The 21,734-nt window shown below is 31.9% G+C and overlaps 1 protein-coding gene and 1 long non-coding RNA gene across 2 annotated transcripts; both read right to left on the bottom strand.

Annotated features, from left to right (window-relative positions):
• Nucleotides 1–1,386: 1,386 nt before the first annotated feature.
• On the bottom strand, nt 1,387–6,369 carry LOC133185751 (glutathione S-transferase P 1-like). The gene is made up of 7 exons (XM_061321051.1): nt 6,340–6,369; nt 5,649–5,807; nt 4,688–4,775; nt 4,110–4,213; nt 1,989–2,045; nt 1,840–1,878; nt 1,387–1,590 (listed from the first exon to the last, which is right to left on the bottom strand). The coding sequence occupies exons 1-7, from the start codon at nt 6,367–6,369 to the stop codon at nt 1,402–1,404; spliced, it is 666 nt and encodes a 221-aa protein (XP_061177035.1). The 3' UTR covers nt 1,387–1,401.
• A 1,845-nt stretch (nt 6,370–8,214) lies between these two features.
• On the bottom strand, nt 8,215–10,726 carry LOC133185888 (uncharacterized). The gene is made up of 3 exons (XR_009720966.1): nt 10,688–10,726; nt 8,783–8,948; nt 8,215–8,321 (listed from the first exon to the last, which is right to left on the bottom strand). It is a non-coding gene; the product is annotated as an uncharacterized LOC133185888 (long non-coding RNA).
• Nucleotides 10,727–21,734: the final 11,008 nt, after the last annotated feature.

Consider the following 21,734-nt stretch of genomic DNA (forward strand, 5'->3'; position numbering starts at 1 on the left):
CGATTCAATTCGACATTGAGATATATCGACGACAATTTAATTAACAATATTCATTTTCATTCCTACATTCTTTTGAACTCAAAATACAAGACACCACAAGTTTGACAATTTTTTCTTCATGTTAGGATATTTTACTAGAAGAAGACATCAATGGCTACCTAACAAGAAAACTTTATGATAAACGTGATGACTTTAACTTTTCTATCGTCGTCTTCCCTTATTTATGTAGCAATGGACGTTATCACCTGCATATGGAGCTAGGTGTCTCCCAGCTGATTCGAACAAATTCCAAATCAGGACAAGCTATTGACAAATAAGTTGATGATACACAGATATCAAGAATCTCGTTTAAAGTCATCATTTTGCAAAATTTATCGTCGAAACAATGACGTTGTTTGCAAATACAATCTGAAATTACGCGGAAAGTTGACTGACTTTTATACAGTTTGTTATTTTCAGTCTGAATTATCTATGGATTTTTCCGTTTCACCGATCATGACAAGAAAAACACGACTGATGAGACCGTAGGCAAGGTGTGCTTTCTTCCCCATGTCACCTGATCCAACCAAGCTCTGATGTTTTTAGAGGCCCGTGTTTGCTCTGCTCCGATTTTTTTTCCCAATGTACTTTTGAGATTGATCACTGTTTGTTATCTTCATATATCAATTTTTCAAATAATTGGCACGAGGGGTAGGATGGGGGTGATAAGAGAGGAACAACATTTTAAATGGAAAGAAAATATTTCCATGAAGCATAAAAAAAGATATAACAATAAGATAAAGGTGATTTAGATAAGTATTGTTGTCCTTAAACCACTTGTACTGGCATGTAAAAAATGACTTATCATACGTTACAAAATTGAAAATTTGGTCAAGTATACTTGTAATGAATACAACATGCGCGGATCTAGAGGGGGGAGGGGGTTCAGGACCCTGGAATTTGCAGAGTTAGAAAAAGTATATACTGAAGCAAATAAAAAATTACTTTGGATCCCTCCCCCCCCCCCCCCCCCCAGAAAACGTGAACCCCACTATCACCACCACGAAATAGGTAATTTTCACGTTTTTTTTTCTTTTTTCTTTTTCTTTTTTTTTTTTTGCTTATCAAGAAATTTTTTGGGTTTTGGGTAAGAATTTTTTTTGACTGGGATGACCCCCCCCCCCCCCCCCCCCGTGGAAAAAAATCCTGGATCCGCGCCTGATACACTGTAAAGTAGACAAAATAGAATGGAAACAAACAGATTGACTAATTACATGACTATAAAGATAATTTTTTTTCCTTACATTCAGTTAACATGTATCTTTTTATAAACAGTCTACAAATATTTTTTTTTCCATCAGCTTAAAACTGAGTTTCAAATACATAAATCAATGTATCGTGTACCTTTATTTTCAGATTTTCTCACTGTTTTCCATTGAAATTAATTTTTAGTCCTTTGAAGTGCTCAGTTGCCCTTCTCCTCTGGATCCCTGGTCTATTCATCATACGATCACGGTAGGCCTTTAGGTTGGGAAATTTATCAAGACAGGGGGAAGATAAGGTCACCAGGCAATTCAAAAGGTCAAACAAATTGTAGTCAGTGAAACAAATCTGAAAAGAAATCAAGCGAAATATGTGATGGCCGCATAATTTATTACAGCAATGGAATTATATTTGTTGATTTTTGATATACCGGTCGACAGGGGATGCTTCAGTACACTTCTAGGATTGATTACTGTTAGAAATCTCTCTTTCTCTCCACACACACACGCACACACATGTAAAGAATTATTTTTTAAATAGAAAAACCAATGGAATTTATCTTATTTGAATGTTCAAAGCATATTTTTAATGACAAACCTTGCTTCCCAGTACATAATCTCCACTTTTCATCAAGTTCTACGAAAGAAGAATAAGAAATTGATTAACAGGCAGATTGAAAAAAAAATTCAGCCTAAATAGAATCAGCCCTATGGTATTCTAAAACATAAGCTTATATTTGAACAAACCTCAAAATGCTGCAGTTTTCCTGGAAGATCTTCTATAAATGGATCCTTTCCTTTCTCCTATAGTAGATAAGTCGTACAGTGATTATAATTAATCATAATCATTACAACATAGAAAATTCAATAAAAAATTTGGTGTTCTTGTACTATAATCAAACTCAGTGGGACTAGTAATGACTCAGATGTATAAATATGAATCCATTAGTCCGAATCATATTAATTATCCAAAGAACTATTTGAAATTTTGATATATTCCCAAAAGTATATGCAATAAAATATGATGCAAAAATCGTTTATTTCATTTTTTTATGTATTAAAGATTCTGTAATATCAAAGTTTGCATGAACATGAGTTTGAAGTTAATATTTTTTTAACATATATAAGTATACTACCCTGACACGTTGTAAGAGTACTAGTAATTCATACCTATATATTTCGAATCTTCTTTTATCTGAAAATTATCAAAATTACGAGCTTCCAGTGTGTTTAATTGTCATTCTTGAGAATTTATTCTAAGTACTAAAAGGGAAAATCTATGGTGTTTTAATAAAAGGTTTAACTATACTCAAGAAAATCACTAAAGAAATGAAAGAAAGAAAAAACAACACTAATGTTTTCAGTTCGTGTTCAGTATTGTATGATGAGTAAGCAAACCGAAAAATCCCGGGAAAATATTAAAGTGACACTGTGACGGACAAACGGGAAAATTGACAACAGTAGAATTTTTGCATGACACACGCAAATTTTGTTCAGTTCTTGAAGATATTAGGTTTCAGAAAATTACAGGTTTCAGAACCTAAAAAATCTAATTTAATGGAGAAAAATAAAAGTAAAAAAAATCTTTGTATAACCCATCACAAAAATATTGCTTCACTTCTTCCTCTTTATTGTACGCATGCGCTGAAAAGTTGAAAAATTTACCATGGTTTCAATTCCATAGATATAAATGTCGGATGACTGAGAATTTTGATACATTCTTCAAAAAAGATTATCATAATCGTTTACAAGTTTCACGCTAAAAATAAAGGACGCGTGACCTTGACATTGTTGACACTGACGATAAAAACAAAGCGATAGATACAACATTTGTTTTTCCGGCATTTATTTTTCTTGCTTTACAGTGCAGTTGAGTTGTCAAAACTTCGTTATATTCATATTTCACAGAAACCTTTTGTTTTGTCATACAATTTTCTTAAAAGAAACACATGGTTTTGACTCATTATGCAACTTTAATATAAACAATAACGGAGCTCGTGTCCATGTTTTTGAAGTCCGACCATGAAGAATGACTTTGTCATTATCATTTCAGTTAAAATCATTAAAATAAGTTTTCTAAATATGAATAGAAATTTTAAATTGTAAAAAAACGGTAATGCATGTGTGTCCATGCCACATTAAGACTTACTTGTACGCATTTAATTGTCTTCTACAAATTTACTCTTTCGGTCAATATAAAACTGAAAGTAGGGGATTTTTCCACTTCATCATGGTCGAATTTCCATGCAAGTTATATACTATAAGATTTTTCTACAAAGACCCTCTCCTCTTTCCAAGTAATTATGACAATTTGAAATTAAAGCCAAATTAAGTAGGAAAGCCAAAGATGAGAAATTGTGAGACATTTCTGGCAAGACATCATTTAGTGTTACTTGAAATTTCTTGCAATCAACAAACTTTAGAAGTTTGATATTTCTCATATATAGCACCAGATAAAGGTGACAGTGCCACTGGCGGATTTAGCGGATTTAGACTTGCACGTAGGCATATTTTTCATGAAGCGCTAGCGCGCTTCATGAAATATGCCTACGTGACAAGTCTGTGTGATTTACACACCAATATCTCACACAAAACTTAAAAACATTCCTTAAATGAATAAAATATTTTTTGGGTAGATTATGCAAAACTTTACAAAAGTACCTAAAGAATACTTAAAATCTGGGATCTCCGGGATTTTTGTCCCCTGGGACTCTCAAGGTTTACTTTGTCACAAGGACTTTGTCTTGGACACACAAGGGGCCTTAAGGAGGACCCAGACCCCTACTGTCACCCTGCTCCCCATTTAAAAAGTAATGGATCCGCCACTTATTGCTTAACTTTGATATCTCAAAAACTAAAAATACTTGCATAGTTCTGATAAATCATCCTTGTATATTCTGTTCTAAGATCTTCCACCCCATCATTGATCATGTCCGCTCTTGTTGCTTCTTTATTATTTGAACCATACAAATCTTAAGAGTATCATAAAAGCAAAATATAAGTATCATGAATCACTTCGAATTTTATATATTTTTTTCCTTGTATTTTGCATGACAATTATAATTATACAGTAATAGCATTACATTGATTCATGAAATGCAAATTTCCCTTAAAAGGGAAAGTAGCTTAATAAATATTACGTAAATAAATATAACTGCTAAAAATTTACAAGACGTTTTAATTATTTCTAGACTACTTGTCAATAACAAAACCTCCAGTTTCACACCCATCTTGCAAAATATAGACATGAACCTAATGAATAAGGAATAAATAAAATAATGACCTTTTAAAGGTCGAACACATTTGAGCAACTCTATTAAGATGGTGTGAAATCTTCTATAGAATATAACGTCTTAAAATCATTGCTTTGTGCTGTTTTACATTTCATTTATCTCTTCATATGACGTATTATTACATGACATTAGACAAGAATAGTTACGTCTTACCTAGTTTTCTAGCCAGATATCTCAGAATTGCATTAGACTGTACAATCTCTACGTCTCCATCTTTTAAATAAGGACACTGACCAAACGCCTTGAAGATGAATTATGCTGAACTGTCAGTCAATTTAAGTTGTTCATCACAATGTAAATGCTTAAATAATCTTTTCTGCAACTGTTTGATTTCATATTGTTAAACCTATCTTAGATTTGAATTTTCTATAATTTTGTATCGGTACATATACACATTTACTAGACTAAGTATTATATCCTTTTATCCTCATTTCATTGACTGAAATTAATTTTACAATAGTTTCTCTAAGCATTTTCTACCCTACAAAATTGATGTGACAAATTACATAAAGCACTACAAATATAAACTTTTAACGCTTGCATTCTTGAAATGATCAATCTTTTGATATTTACGATATATTTTATACTTCTGTTTATTTACTTAATACTAGCTTACCTCCTGAAATTTTATAATATACAATTACTCCCTATCCTCATTTTTTTCAGTTTGTTAACTATTATATTATGTAGTAGTTACCTTTACTTTTATACACAAGCAGAGCTTAACACATGATACGTGCATGATGTTCATGCTTTCGTCTGAGTTTGACTTACATTGGTCCAGAAAACATAAAAATGCATCTGTTCAAAGATGACACATGAATCTTGTTACGAATGTAAAGTTAACTGTTTCATCTACAATAAACTAATAATTTCAAAGCATTCATTGTAAGGTCAAGGACAAATTAAATTCTTTATACAGTAGAAAGCGTTTAAAGTGAAGAGCCAGGGACGAAAAAATTTGATTAGTTATAAAAGTAATTCGTTATATCGTTAAGTTCATAATATTATATATTTACAGCAGGTAATAGAACAGTCATTTCCCTGTAAGCATGAATTTTTTATTAGCGTGTTCGCCACTGTAACCGTGTTTTGACCGTAGAAGTACACTTACCATTTTTGGTTTCCATTCTTTCACCCAGTCGTCAAATGGTCCTACATCAATTTCCTCGTATTCTACATTATTGTCAACCATGAGAGTCCTTATTGACTCTCCACGGCCTGCAAAAGCAATTGAATGAACACAGCACAAGAGTTGACATACACCATTTGACTATTTCCATTACAGATTTGAAAAATAATAATCCCCTTATCTGTTTAGGTTTTACAGATTCTTTTAATCTATTTCTTAAAAATATTGATAAAAACATCTTATTCAACGCAGACTTCTTTCACATGCAACGATGCATTTCATGTATTATGTAATGGTCCTTGGATAATTGGCCTTCCTTCTATAATGTTTTAAATTGATAAAGACCCCTTAATTATGCACAACGTACAGTTACTTTTTATTATTATTATTATTTTTTTTTTTTGGGGGGGGGGGATTTTTCAGTCACTGCTTACTTTCAAAGGTAACATTAATCCCTACATAGATTTTTGAAAGATTTTGTACATCCAATATAGAACTTTGTACAAGTGTAGAAATGCGATATCAAGCACCAGGTTTGACTTTTCATCTCACATCGGCTTATAGACCTAATGTCAACAATGCTCGTGTTTCCATTACTAAACACCTTAAAGAAAAAAAATCGAGATAATAAATTCAGATACATAATAAAAAGTTTATAATACTTACCCCAGACCTGGAAGTAAACTAACTGTATTTTAGCCATGGGTATGATACAAAAACGTTAAGCACAACAGTCTAGTAACAAAAACACGAAGAGTATTTCTACCTTGATAAGTTAACCTACACCCCGTGTTATCTTAGTTTTACCGGGTAAATGAAATTAAACAAAGAAGACAGTATGGCTGCTAACTGCAAGAAGAATTATCAAATCTTTAAGTGCATTCTCACTTATCCGAATATTAATTTGTTTATTTTTTATCATAATAATTTTCAATTGCGTTTCTTCAGGTTTCATTTTATCTACGTACAGCCTTTTATTCTGAAACTCAAACCAGAATACAAAAGAATAGCGATTACACAAAGGATCCCTTGAGGGGTTGGGGTGTGGACGGGCAATAGTCCAAGGATTAGAGAAAACAATAAGAATCTACTGTAGTATATAATACCCGGGTGCAGAAAAAATCAAGTTATCCTATTAAATAATATAACGTCTAGACTATCAGAGTTTGTGATTTTTATGTGTTTAAGGTTCATTTTGTATGTTAATTTTATCCAATAATTATTAAAGACACGTATGGAGCAGGGCATCCGTTTCTTTCAAATTAGGTCTCGTTTTCCAGCGGTCCGGTTTTTTTTAATGCCCTATTGAGAGATTTGAGTTTTGTTTTAATTTAGGTTTTACATAATTTTAAAGGATTGGGCAGCAGCGAAAGCCTATTTTAGCACTCTTCTTCTTTTTTTTTTTTTTTTTTTTTTTTTTTTTTTTTTTTTAGATCTATCACTGTTCTTATCTTCATCTTTTTCACTCCATGAGTATTTTGATCGTTTCATTTTATAGAGCTGACATTCGGCGAATTGTTTCTATGTCTAATATGCCATTAAAAATATGCTTTGACAAAATTGAAACTCATCAAATCTTCAGGAGATTTTATTTCCTTGTTATTTGAAGAGCTGCAGATCTGTAGCTCTCTAGTTTTCAAAAACTTAAGATGGACGATCGATTTCTCGTGATTTCAGACAAGTATGGTACACATCCACTGGGTGAAAAAAGCAGTTTCCCGTCATGGGAAACTATATGGAAACCACATGGAAACCTCATGTTTACATCATGTTTCCTAGTGGTTTCCGCAGCGGATGCCAGGTTATTCCATCAAGTTTCCGTACCACGGAAACTACTACGCTCCGATTCCATTAGGTATCCCGAACCACGGAAACCTCAGGAAACCTGAAGTTTCCTGAGCCTCCATGTGGTTTCCCGTAATGGGAAACCTGAAGATTCCACTGGTTTCCATAATTAGGAAACTATGTGGAATCGGAGCGTAGTGGTTTCCATGGAATGGAAACTCGATGGAATCCTCAGATTTCCCATGAACGGAATCTAGAGGAAACCTCGTGATTCCTCAAGTTTCCATGACTCAGGAAACTACATGGAATCGGAGCGTAGCGGTTTCCGTGTGATGGAAACTTGGTGGAATTATCTGGTGTCTCATAAAAGGAAATGACAGGGAAACTTCAAGATTCCCTTATTTTTCTGAGACGGGAAGCAATGTGTAATTGTGGTGTAATAGTTTCCATACCATGGAAACTACAGGGTAGGTTGAGCATTTCAATTTCGAAAAATGATCGACTAGCAACTGGAAGCTCAAGGATCCCTGTATTTACCATGGTAAATCTTTCTTGTCTAGAATGTGAAAAGAGAACAGCAGGTTTAAATCAAAATATATATTATTAATTTCCTTGGTAGACTGTGTTTTCTTTTCAAAATCTATCAAGAAAATGTATAAAAAGGAAAAAGCATTATCAAATCATGTGTTTAATAATTCATTTGATGTGCAAAAACATTATTTGAAAATGATAACAAAATAAATCAAATTATATATCTTGGTAAACAATGAAGTAGTCTTTCACATCTAAGTCCATTCATAAACTTCATTAAATACTCTATACTTCTTTCAACATCAGCTTCCTTTGTATTTTCTTCACATCATCTGCGATCTGCAATATATTTTCATATAAAATTATTACTTGATGTAAGAATTGTATGCTTGAATATTATTTAGAAATCTTACAAGATCACTCAATGTCCTTTAATGTACCAATATCAGTGATTATAATCAGTTTCAGTCTTTAAATTTAATGACCATGAACTCCGAATAATGAACATTACATAGTAAGGTTTTAAGCCAGATTAATATTAAAGCAGAATATGACCATCTCATACATGTATGACCATTTCATACACTGCTTTTAGTTGAGTGAATTGGAGAGAAATGTGCTCTGGACAAGGATATTATGAATCTTTTTTTTTTCTTATTGACATTTGACCTAGAAATTTTGTTAAAGATCACTAAAAACCCTTCATCCCATGGCACACAAGCCAGATCATACCAAGGGAGAAAAATTATGCTGTGGACAAGGACTTTAAATAAAGATATATAGTGTGTTTTGATACTGACCTTTGACCTTGATAACTGGTCCAAGGTCACCTTTTACCCTCCATCCACAGGCACTCTATGAGTTAAATTTGAGTGAGATTGGGCTAAGAGGAGAGAAAATATACTCAGGACAAGTGATATCAGATGGACAGACAAGATCATCTCATGGCATCTGCAGAACAGGACCCTAAAAAAACAATGCACACACATGATAAGCTATATCCTTACAAGTCAATATGAATTCATCATATGTTGCATTGCATACACATACTTTAATCATGTTTAATACCTTCTGAATAATTTTATGTTGCATGTACACTCAGTTTACATACATATAATTTAAATTTCATAAAAAACGACCAACATATCAGCCATTCAAGATTTAGCTAATCAACATTCAGTACAAGTTCTACCACAGTATATGCTATATCATATGTACAGACACATACTAGTATTATTTACCTACATTCTAAATCTTGTTTTATGTCACTGAAAATTAAGGCAATAGCCATTACCGGTAACAAATTTTTACCCCCAATTTACATACATGCATGTTGTAATGTTTGTTCAAAACTTCTCATTTATAAATATTACCTTATAGTATATTTAGTTAACATATACCTACAGTTAAAGCTTCAAAGTGTTTCATTGAATATTTTAGAAATTACAGTCATCAAAATACTGACCAGCCAGAAATCAGTAAATTTTTATTTTTCATTATTGTCTTGTTTCATTTAACATGTTTCAATGTTAGAAAGTTTTAGTAAGTTATAATATTTACTACTTTAGCATAGCCATACAGTTGAACTTTGGCATCTCGAATACCATAGATATGTCGAAGTAATTTGGAAGTATTTTTTAAATATTTTACTCCTGATATCTCGAATCCTCAAATACATGTATCACAAAATAATTTTAATTGAACTTTAAACCTTGACAGAAGGACTCTTAAACAAATATTCATTATTCTTAAAATAAAGTCTACAGAATACAAAATAATGAGTTGCTCAAAAATGTCTTATGATCATATCAATAATATCTGAAAGAATTGATCATTTCCCCTTGGGGTGAAGGGGGGTGGGGGGTGGGGTGGGGGCTTCCTCTGTACAATTTAAAATATTCTTACTTTGTGTCAACCTTTGTTAAAATTAGTGGTTCTTGAGAAGAAGTTGAAAATGTGAAAAGCTCACTGATGGATAGACAGTTTGATGGACAAAAGACAAAACAAAAGATGATCAGAAAAGTTTACTTGAGTTTTTAGCTCGGGTGAACTAAAATCCTCACTGCATGTGTATATTATGCTAGATATCATCCAGACAGAAAATTTTATAGAGAAGTGACTCCAAGCCATACAATTACATAAGGCCAAACAAAAAAATATGTTTGCTTACTGTTACATGCTGAAATGAAATAGGGTCGGTTGGTAGGAATTTTTTATTTTATTGAATTTTTTTATACACAAATTCACATGAATTGGTTGAAATACAAAACAGTTTTACCATTGTGTGGTGCTGTTTTATTTTTTGTTTGGGCTTGCCATATAGGCGATAGACAATATCTTTCTTGCCAACTGCCTTACAGCTACCACACAATGAAAAAACTGTCTTGTATTTCTTCTTTAATTCCATGTAGCACTAACTATTTCTAGTACTTTCGATTCAAACGCTTGACCGATTAAGATGCATGTAAAAGTTAAACCGACAAATGAGTGACTTATGGATTTTTACAATGAAAAAAAAATTTGGGTTGGCTATTAGATATAGGGTCAGTCGGGTAACCATAAACAAACATATTTTTTCATTATGCCTAACCAGTTGTAGTTTGCAGCTGGTAGTTCAACATTCCAATTAAAATTGGAATCAAGTTCTTTTCTTTTAATGCAATTGTCATACATGCCTATTTATGATTGAATTAATTACCACTTACCACATGATCACATCTTGATTCATCATACATCTTTAGTTACTGGTTCTCCTTTAATGTCAGTTTTCTTCTCTCTGAAAGAATATATTATGTACAGTTACTACACTGTATTGCATTCTGATTTCACATATAAGACCAACAATAAACAAGAGTCCTAGGGGCCACATTGCTCACCTGAGCACTTTAGGTAGAAAAAAGCATAAATCAGTTCAGTATTTAAAAGTTTAAATATAAAAGTGGTTCAGAGAGAGAGAGGGGGGGGGGTGGTTATGAATTCTACACTTTCTAAGGATGCTTTTGAATTAATATGACACATATTACCATTGCTATCCTTAAGAAGAAAATTTTTATCAATATATCCTTTTTCTTCCTTTTTACAGTAAAACTCAGGTATAACGAAGTCACTGAGACCTGTGAAATTACTTTGCTATATCCTTAATTTGTTATATCCATATAAGGAATTAGTAAAATTTATTTACCTGGGGATCCAAGAAAACTTTGCTATATCTGTGAATTCGCAATATCCGTGTTTATACTAAACGAGTTTTACTGTGTAACTGTGATCCCCTGTTATGGTCCCTTTATTCTCCTGGGGAGGGAGGGGGGAGTGTCATGATTTGAATAAATAGAATCTACATTACTTCAGGATGCTTTTATATTATTATGACCAATTTTTACGATATTGGTCTTGAGAAGAATTTTAAAGATCTTTCCTATGTAACAGTATTGTTCGTAAAACGTTGATCGCCCATTGTGGCCCCACCCTACCCATGGGGGTCATGATTTGAACAAACTTGCATCTACACTACCTGAAGATGCTTCCATATAAATATGACGAATCATGGCTTTGCTGTTCTTGAAATGAAAAATTTCTAAGATTTTTCCTATGTACTTTGATCGTTCATTGTAGCCCCGTCCTACCCCGGGGGTCATGATTTGAACAAACTTGAATTTACACTAGCTGAGGATGTTTTAACATAAGTTTCATCTTTCCTGATACAGTGGTTCTAGTGAAGAAGATTTTCAAAGATTTTATCCTATGTATTCCTATGTAAAACTTGATCATCCATTGTGGCTCCACCCTACACCCGGGGGTCATGATTTAAACAAATTTGAATCTACACTTCCTGAGGATGCTTCCAAATAAGTTTAATTTTTCCTGGCCTAGTGGTTCCAGAAAAGAAGATTTTTAAATGATGCCATTAATTTTTCATTTATTTGTAATTATCTCCTCTTAGAAGAAGATATGGCCCTTCATTTAAATAAAGTTGAATCCCCTTTACCCAAGGATACTTTGTAGCAAGTTTGATTGAAATTGGCAGTGGTTCTTGAGAAGAAGATTCAAATGTGAAAAGTTTACGACAATGACAGCGACAGACAAATTTTGATCAGAAAAGCTCTTTTGAGCCATTAGCTCAGGTGAGCTATGAATAATTTGCTTGATGTACTCCAAAAGATCCATCAAAATCACCCATACCCAATCATTTTATTAAGTGTTTTAATTTTACTCCATATTTTTCTTTTTTTTTTGGCTTCAGGGAAATAAAGTTTGTTTCATTATAAAGTTGAGGTTTATAATTTCTCCAAGACACTTGTTTTATTGAAAGCAATAAATATTAAATCTGTCTAGCTGTCCATTGTGTAATGATACATCAATAAATTTCTAATTCTGTGTTTTTGTATGACAAAAAATCAATTTGTTAGATACTGCCAAAAAAAAATCTACCTACCTACCTTACCATTTTACAAAATTTGGGTCGAAGTATACAGGGTTGTCCCTAAGAATTGAAATAGAAGGGGACATTTAAAAAGTAGAGGGGAACTGGGATTCCTCCCTTACTGGGAAGTTTAGGAGGAATATCGAAATAACCGGGGGATTACATCATTATAGGTGGGGAAATTCCTCGACCCCCGGGTCTTAAAGACAACCCTGAGTACATCTGATCATTGACAAACAAAAGTATTTTTAATAATAGCCAAAACTTCAACAACTACCAGGGAGGAATAAAATAAACAAACAAAAATTTATCGTTATGATACAACATATATCAAACAAAAATTTCAAACAAATGAGGATTCACTTATTTTTACCATTAGACTTCTATGATGTTGCGACCACCATCAATAACTGATGATTGTTACTCAGATGATTCATTTGCATTACTTGAAATACTATCAAAAATGATCAATATTTGTACATCTTGTAGGTTTATTATTTTTAACATTTTCAGTAAATCTCTCAGCAGGTCACACATGAGAAATTTTGTCTTTTGAACAGTAAACTGTTTCAATTTACAATATATCACTTGTTTCTTACATAGTTGTTATATTATTATAGACAGTACTTTAAAACCAATACATTTTCCCTATACATATCATCATTATGCATATGAATAAGGGTTGTGCTATGACTTTGTAAGATGTATATGTACTTTAGTTACAGACAATCTATTTAAATTGTTATAATGATTCTTCATAATTTCTAATTTTATCTGCCAAATAAAGGCGGCTAACAATAGTCAGAACTCTCTCTTTTAACTGTTTAAATTTCCATCGATGATGATGTCCTTCGTGAATAATGATAAGTTGAGATTGCGGACACTTTTTGTTTAAATATTGGTGACTTAATCGTAATTTAGAAGGAGAAATAATTCATTTTTACCTTGTCGTTACATCATAAAAAGTTCCAGAAGTCCAAAAGTACAAGAAGTTGCATTCCGAGAACACATGTATTCAAACCGGATATATGTTTGTCCGTATTAACAAAGAAACCATATTCGGTAAAAACATTATTATCCGATTTAACAACGAAAAAAAATCATACACTTTTCATTTATTTATAGAGAGAGAGAACTATTATAGTAAGCATTCATTTTCATTAAAAAAAAATCTACAAAGGCGAAACGTTAACATACAACATACAGCATTACCTTATATATATGTACCAATTAATGATCTATTTTACATACCGTTTTTCAATGTTAAATGTATCAATCCTTGACCTATGGAGAGAACGATTAAAGGCATTATGCCTGCTGTTCAATCCATTTCATTTGTAATGAATAAATATATTTTAAACTATACAGCATGGAAAAAGACAAATGTGGTGCCATAGGGCCTAACTATACAAAGTCTACTATCTATATATATCTATGATTGAACGTAAAACACTAAATATTGTGTAATTCAAGTTTCTCTTTCCGTTTTTGCAATATGTAAACTAAAATATTTAAAACTTTGATATCAAACTTTTCAAAATGGCGTCAAAACGAATGTGGTCTTCGATGGGAAAGATTTGTTCTGCCCAATATTAGTATTATTTACCGTAAAAAGTATATGAAAATATACTTACACTAAACCTTGGATGTTGATCATTGCATTTTTCATAGTTTTAAAGACACTGGGTGGCGAAAACATCGTTAACTTTTCACATTTGCACCTTACACCTGAGTTCTTCTCCGTCTTGCTCAACTCCAAAAATGGCGCCTCGTGAAAATTGACCAATGAAATTAAAGCCTCTGCAGAGCGACGCATTATGGGAAACGGAACCTGTTTACGTTAATTATGTTAGAGGGTAATAAAAATTTTTATATATAATATAATTTCCCTGTAACGGTGATTATGAGTTCATATCCATAGTGAAGTTCTTCACTGTTCATAGAAAGGGGGTGCTCCTCAATAAATTTGCTGATAATTAGTATACTATAGAAAACAAAGCGTTTTTCTGAGGGTAACCAGAGACATTTTATGTTTCTGGTGTGACCCCTCAAATTAATTGACTGGGGGGGGGGGGGGGGCTTGGTAGGTAGTGCCCATCCAAACAGAAAATGTCCGGTTATCCCCCCCCCACTACTTTTTCATTAAATTATTCATTATTCTGATTAATGTATAATGTCACAACAAAAGATGTTAAACCTTTATACATGTATACATGTTTTAAAATTTGAAGCGTCAGAAAATGAACATTAGTTGAAGACCGTAGAAAATAAGAGGGGGGGGGGGGGCATAGTGGACATGCCATACGTCCCTAAACATATTTTTTGCAGTATAGAAAACAAAGCTTATTTCCTGTTGCGCCTCTCAAATTAAACGTATAATGACTCTTTATCAGCTGTTTATTATTTTGTGACAAGAATGTTGTCCTTTGAAGTCTGCCGTAAATTTCGATCTGCATTTGGCATGCAAATGAACTACATGACATGTATGCAGAACAGTATTTTATTTTTAGTGATGATGGAAAAGTTCGGTGTCAAAAATTGCTTGTTAGTAGAAGGAATCAGGGTATGTTAGATTAGTATACACTTGTGAAAATCAATACAAAATAATTTAATTACCAGCAAGGACGGTTCAAGAATAATAAAGATCTGATGATTTTTTTTTCTCTTGTTCGGCTTTAGATACTTTATTGAACCCCCTCCTTTTTTGGTTTCGATTTTAGCCTGATATCAATAATAATCAGTGGACGAAATTGCTGGACTTTTTTCTATTTGCTATATTTTACTTCAAACACCTTTGCCTTTAGTTAAGATAATTCTCACCGTTATAATGTATCAGAATTTTTCACATTAAATTTGAAAATTGATTTATAAAAAAGGAGAGTAAACACAAGGTCCCACTTTTGAAACTGTTGCTACTGACCTGAAACACATAATTAAAATAAGCCCAAAATTTTTGCAGGTAACCTACAATCATGTCCATTGCGTTCAGAGTTTTAGTCGTGACTGGTAACAATTAGTCAATATTTGATCATCTGATTTGTTGGAAAATACTCTTTGATGTGCAGGGCTGTATATATATATATATATATATATATATATATATATATATATATATATATATATATATATATATATATATATATATATATATATATATATATACGTGGCTTTAGCCGTTCAGCCAGTACCGCCCTGTATCTTTCATACATGTATATCTTTTTTCTGGTAATTTCTGGTAAGGTTTGCTAGTTAAGAACTTTCTGGTAAAGTTTGTGCCCCAAACTGAAATTATACAGGCCTGTGGTTTGAGTAGACAGTTTTAAGTGCAGTTTTTTTTTTTAAATATGTAATGGTACATGTAGGGGTATAAAAATCAAGAAATGGACGGCATATATAAAGAAATGTTTGTACATGTAGTAGTATTGACAATCACCACATCAGTATATTATACCTAAATATCGAAAGAAACTATTTTCTCTCCATATTTTGAAGGAGGGGAGGGGGCTTAAATTTGAAAGGGGTAACCTTCTGTTTAACACAATACACGATTTAAAAATATTAAGTTTTCGCTAAGCATCTACGTGTAAAACAAATTAATAAATTATTGGGTTTTTCTTCTTCAATGAATTGCCTTAGCATGCAGTTCTTCAGAAGACGTTGTTCTTAAGGAAAAGAAAATCATGTTATATAAATATTATAGACTTTTCTTTATTTAGAGCCAGCATTGGTCTCTGTGCACAAAATGACTAAATTGAATATACGTGCATGTATGTATTTAAGACCAGCATTATTGTAATTTCCTGCGAAAAATGAAGACATTTACTACATCAGGGTCTGTGTACAGATATAAATTAAAAAAATAAGTTATTTAGTTAACACTCATTAATTTTGTATATGAATATTATTCTGCTGTATTATCTTATACATGTCTTTGTAGAGGACTATATACGAATTTCACACAAAACATTAGTAATTTAGTTCTTATGTTGTATATCTCATAAACAATTAAGCAGGCAACAAAGTTGATAATTAATAATTCTTTCTATGTTTTCAATATTCAACGTTTACATTGATGTCAAACAAGGACGATTCGTTAATTACCGATTAAGAAATTTTATTTCATTTATCTATGCACTTACAAATTTATTTGAAAAGGAATTACGATTTAACACATAACGAGAATTTAGATTTATTCTAGACCGATAGAAGAGTATATAGAATTTTTAAACGGCTAGGAAATTTTGTTTTTTAATCAGTAATGAAAAATTAAAATACAATTCTTTTTTTTTCTTCTCTCATTGAACATCTTAAAATTAATTTAGTTTATTTTATCAATATTCTGTGGTGTTATTGATAATTTAATTTTTTTTTTTTTTACATCAAATCAATGGCCAGCAATTATCACCTAAATTTAAACTGAATTTGTGGAGACTATGTGTATGTACATGTTTGACCACAGCCCATTGTTCCCCTTAGGTAGAAAACCCTCTCAAATCACATAGAATATACAAAAAATACACAGTCGCAGGTGTCTTCGCGACACGTGTCCCCACCTGTGGCACGTGAGAACAGGTGCCCGCGATTACAAGGTTAGCGCAATGATTGAATTTTATCTGAACAGTTTACACTGATTTTTCTAAAATTAAAAGTTGTATTTATTCTTCTCTTACTACTATAATTCCAATTCACGTGTCTTTATGAGTTTTACCGAGACTAAAATGTTAAAAAAATATTTAATTTGTCACAGAATGTTCAATTTTATGACACAGAATTACAAAACAGCTTTTTTTAAATTATTCTTTTGATACACGTTTCCAAAATGTCTATTATCGGGAAAATAGGTGTAAACCACAGCATACGTGTTTTCCATATCTGGGAAACATGCAGGAAACTACAGGTTGATTGCTTCCATATCAAGAATCTACCTGGAAACCACTACTGCATGTTTCCGCGGTTTCCCATATTGGGAAACTTACGGGAAACCACAGGTTGATTGTTTCCATATCGGGAATCTACGTGGAAACCACTACTGCATGTTTCCACGGTTTCCCATATTGGGAAACTTACGGGAAACCACAGGTTGATTGTTTCCATATCGGGAATCTACGTGGAAACCACTATGTGGTTTCCATAAAATGGAAACTATATGGAAACTACTGATGTCACGATTCCCATATGTTTCCATCGGGTTTCCAAATTTGGGAAACCTGGTTTTTCATCCTGTGATCTGCGGTAACAATTTGAACTGGCTATTAAGCTTGATATAATATGCTTTCTAAAGCGTCGAATGTTCAATGTTTGAGTAAAACAGAAGCATTCAACCATATATACATACTTTCATGTTTATAAATGGTTTTTGATTGCTATTTATTCAAAACATGATGTCTGACTTTTTGACATGTAGTATTTTTATCTTTTATACATTGATTAATATTGCAGATGTATTATACTTGATACCGTGATAAATTGCCACCAGGTTAGCAGTGCATTTACATGCAAGCATTCATAACTTTTAGGATTTTATTTCAAATGTTAGAATTTCAAGAGCTTTTATAAAACAAGATTTTCAAAAAGTTATTCTTCTTTACTCCTATATTTAAATAAGACAAAAAGGGAAAATTAATAGGTCTTTCATAAGGAAATAAATGTTTTGCACATACAAGCATATGATTACAAACTTTATAATTTTGATACGCTGTATCATCTATCAGTTTTTATAATTAATTTTGAATTATTTGTACGTCTATATTTTGTTGAAGTATTCAAGAATCAACCCTAATCATTTTTAATCAAAAGAATACAACTACTCAGATACAGGAAAAATCACAAAACATCTACCACAAAGAACAAGGTACAGTTTCACTACAGATCTTGCCCTGTGTTTTTCTTAAAAATGAAAGTGATGTAAAAAATTAAAACTCATGATTTCTGAATCATTGAAATTCTATGCAGAAAGATCATAAAAATCATTTTTCTCACATGACCTTCTTAATGCTAATTGTGACGTCATAAAGTTGTGCATTTCCCCGTATTTTCTTAAAAAGTTGTAGAAGACATCAATTCTCAATGGAATTTTCTTTCAGATAATATTGCCTACAGACATCGCCTATAAAGATTTTACGATATTTGATTTTTCAAAGAATTATACACAACATATCCGAAAATTAAAGTGAGCGACGGCTGTGACACTATTTTCTGAAAGAAAATAAATCTTGAAATGTGTCATTTTGAGGCCTTTTCTGTTTAAAATAGAGAAATGCATCAAATTCATGACGTCATATTTCCAGAATGGTACTTCCTTATGCCCTATTTTTTCCTTGTTTATCACACTCATATACTCAACTAATACTTAAGCCAGTTTCAAAACTTTTTGAAAACGTTAAATATTTAGGGCACAATAAAGCTAAAACCGTACCTTCTTTTTAATGTTTTTTTCCTTTTGATTCTCTCTTCTTATTGATGAAAATCAATGAAATTTATAAGGGTATAATGTTTTCTATCAGCAAGGAGGATTTTAAATTAGTTTCTTAACATTAAACATTGAAATTTCTCTCATTAAATAAATAATAATCAATGTGTTAATGCACACCCGAAGTGCTGTGGTTGTCAATTTTGATAATAGATATCATTTTTTCTAATAACAATCCTTTCATATTTAGTGTTAGTAATTTTCATGAAATGATATTATGCATATGTATACAGTTATTACTTTGAGACACAAAAATTTACAAACGCATATTTGTTCTCAAAAATCTCTTCCAAGAAAAAAGAAAAAAAATCTAGTACTAGGATATTCCGAATTCCCTAAATATTTATGCAGTATAGGGATGAATATTTGTTTGGCTAACTCTCTTATACAAGTTTGACCCTAACGGTAGCCCAGTCGGTAGGGCGTTACTTCCGTGGTCGGAAGGTCGTGTATTCGAATCACAGCTGCGACTGACCTAAGTCGATAAAAAAGTAGATAGCAATTGTTCCTATGCCAAGCGCTCGGCACATTGAAGTGAAAGTTGCGGGTCTTTCGGATGAATACTTAAAACCGAGGCCCTGTGTCACAGTAGGCGTTTGCACGATAAAGAACCCTTACTGCTCAATGGACTTCAGTGCAGAGTAAAGGTCTAAATTTTAAGCCCTTCACCGGTTAATGGTGGCGTCTCTATATGATTGAAAAATTCTCGAACGGGACGTAAAACAAAACACAATCAATCAACTTATACAACTTTGAAAATAATTATAGAACTCCTCTTTGGCATTAGAACGATACAAACATTGTCAATATATATTTTTTCATTGATTATACATTTTAATCTTAGGTCAAGACATCACTACCATATACAGGTAAATGGACATGAACAATCGAGTTACTATGATTTTGAGTACCTGTCTAATCAATATTGTTCTTTCTTCTTCAAAGGAATATATCGACGCGTTTTTCTAGACTTTTTTCATACAAATAGAGGAAGCCAATAGTATGGCCTTCCAGAAAGACTGAAATGTCATCCCTGTGTGCTTTTTATATCGTCCAAGAATAAAAACTGAAATGTAAATTATTTTTCAGCTAATAGCTTGAGTCAAAATTTTACTTTATAATTTTCAATAAGAGCTTTTTAGTACAAATTAAAAATGTAGCAATATCTGTAGATGGATTTTATTTATTTATTGATGCGTCCTCCTTCCTCTACCTCCAAACAACATGAACACCATATATATTGAAAATGTATTTTAGTGATCTAATAAATCTTGATCTGCCATCTAAACATGTAATAGGAACAAATAAAAATATCTACCAAAACATTCCTAATACTACATGCAGTTATCGAGTTCACACGAATACGCAAATACAAAAGAACTGACAAAATGTAATCAAGTGCTTCAAAACATAAACATTCAAAAGTTTACTTTTTCTTCATACAATGGTCATATGTAACAAATTACTCTGAAACTGTCTCGAAAAAAAAAAAAAAAAAAAAAAAAAAAAAAACAGACAGACAAGCAAATTTACCATATAAAATACATATCCATTACCGACATTCATGCCAGTCGAAAAAAAAGTAAATTTACTAAGTAACATGTATGGGACTAACAAATAAGTTCAAATGTTAATATCTCACAATAATCAAATAATGGGCAAAGGTGGGATCCATTAGGGGAGGAGGGTGGGAAAACAAAACTTTCGCATATTTTTTTTTTTTTTTTTTTTTTTTTTTTTTTTTTTTGTGATGCTAGGCTTGTATCGTGTTTCACAAAGGAGAGACGCTATCTTTCAGCCAATCAAAATTAAGTATTGTTAAGGGGTAACATACGGGTATTGGCTTTAATCAAATAATTGAGGCTCCCCATAGGTAACAAAATAAAATGCGTAGAGTTGTCAGCATAGAATCATTTATTACATAAATTGCATTTATTTATTTATTTTGTTTTTTGTTTAACACCTTTGAAAATCGCCTTAAAAGTTTTAAGGCACAAAAAAGACCACAAATTGATGTTTTCTAATCCTCCAAAGTGACTTATCAATTTATTCTCCTGGGAGTTTGAGGCAGATGTACCAGACACCCCTGTATCATAGGTTCTACTATCTAGTTTCAAGATTTGACGATCACAATATTTATTACAGTTAACTATCATATGAGTACAGTCAAGTACACGAATAACAAGAAAGCTTGGAAAGTGAGGAGACAAACAATGCACAACACCTTCTTTTATAATTTATTTTTACCTAAATAATTTACAAACACGAATTTAAAAGAGATAGAGAGAGTAACAATGTTGAAGCAGGATGAAAGAGGTAATGAAATATGAAGATTACAAAATTAAATTAATTAAAATTAAATTAAATTAAAAAAATTAAAATTAAAATTTTTTTTTTAAAAATTAAATTACATAAGTTACCCATTGTTGCACATTTAACAAATTCCTAAATTAGTCAAGTATTTAAAAACTAATTGAAAAAGAATCCCAATTTACGGACCTTATTTTGTAGGATGTTTCAGGAAATAAACACATAAATTGATTTTGACATTTTTTCAACAGGAAAAGAAGTGGACTAATAATTTTCTTCATTGATCAACAATGTTGATTTGGAATTGCAAATAATTAATATTATCATGTGTTTTAATTAATACTTAAAACCTGAGCAAAGTGAAAATGCATGGAGAAAAATAACCCCCCCCCCCAACATTTTTCAGGGATTACAATCTTATAACCATTAAATTCAATTGTTAAAGAATAAACGACTGGCCAGGACATGCATGAAAAAATTAATGATTCTTGATTGTATTATCTGAGGAAGGTAACAGGTACTAGTGATCTAAATTGTGTTAGACTTTGCTTTC

This window comes from Saccostrea echinata, unplaced genomic scaffold, assembly GCF_033153115.1.
Source record: "Saccostrea echinata isolate AGI-Se365-2 ecotype Australia unplaced genomic scaffold, CSIRO_AGI_Sech_v1 ptg000012l, whole genome shotgun sequence".
Classification (NCBI taxonomy): domain Eukaryota; kingdom Metazoa; phylum Mollusca; class Bivalvia; order Ostreida; family Ostreidae; genus Saccostrea; species Saccostrea echinata.

Bases quoted from the DNA above. Each gene is read 5' to 3' on its own strand.
- LOC133185751 (XM_061321051.1), bottom strand. From the start codon at position 6,369: ATGGCTAAAATACAGTTAGTTTACTTCCAG. The intron at 2,046-4,109 runs GCAAGTATTTTT...TATCTACTATAG, and splicing joins GGATGATTTATCAGAACTAT to GAGAAAGGAAAGGATCCATT. The intron at 1,591-1,839 runs GTTTGTCATTAA...ATTTCTTTTCAG, and splicing joins ATTATGTACTGGGAAGCAAG to ATTTGTTTCACTGACTACAA.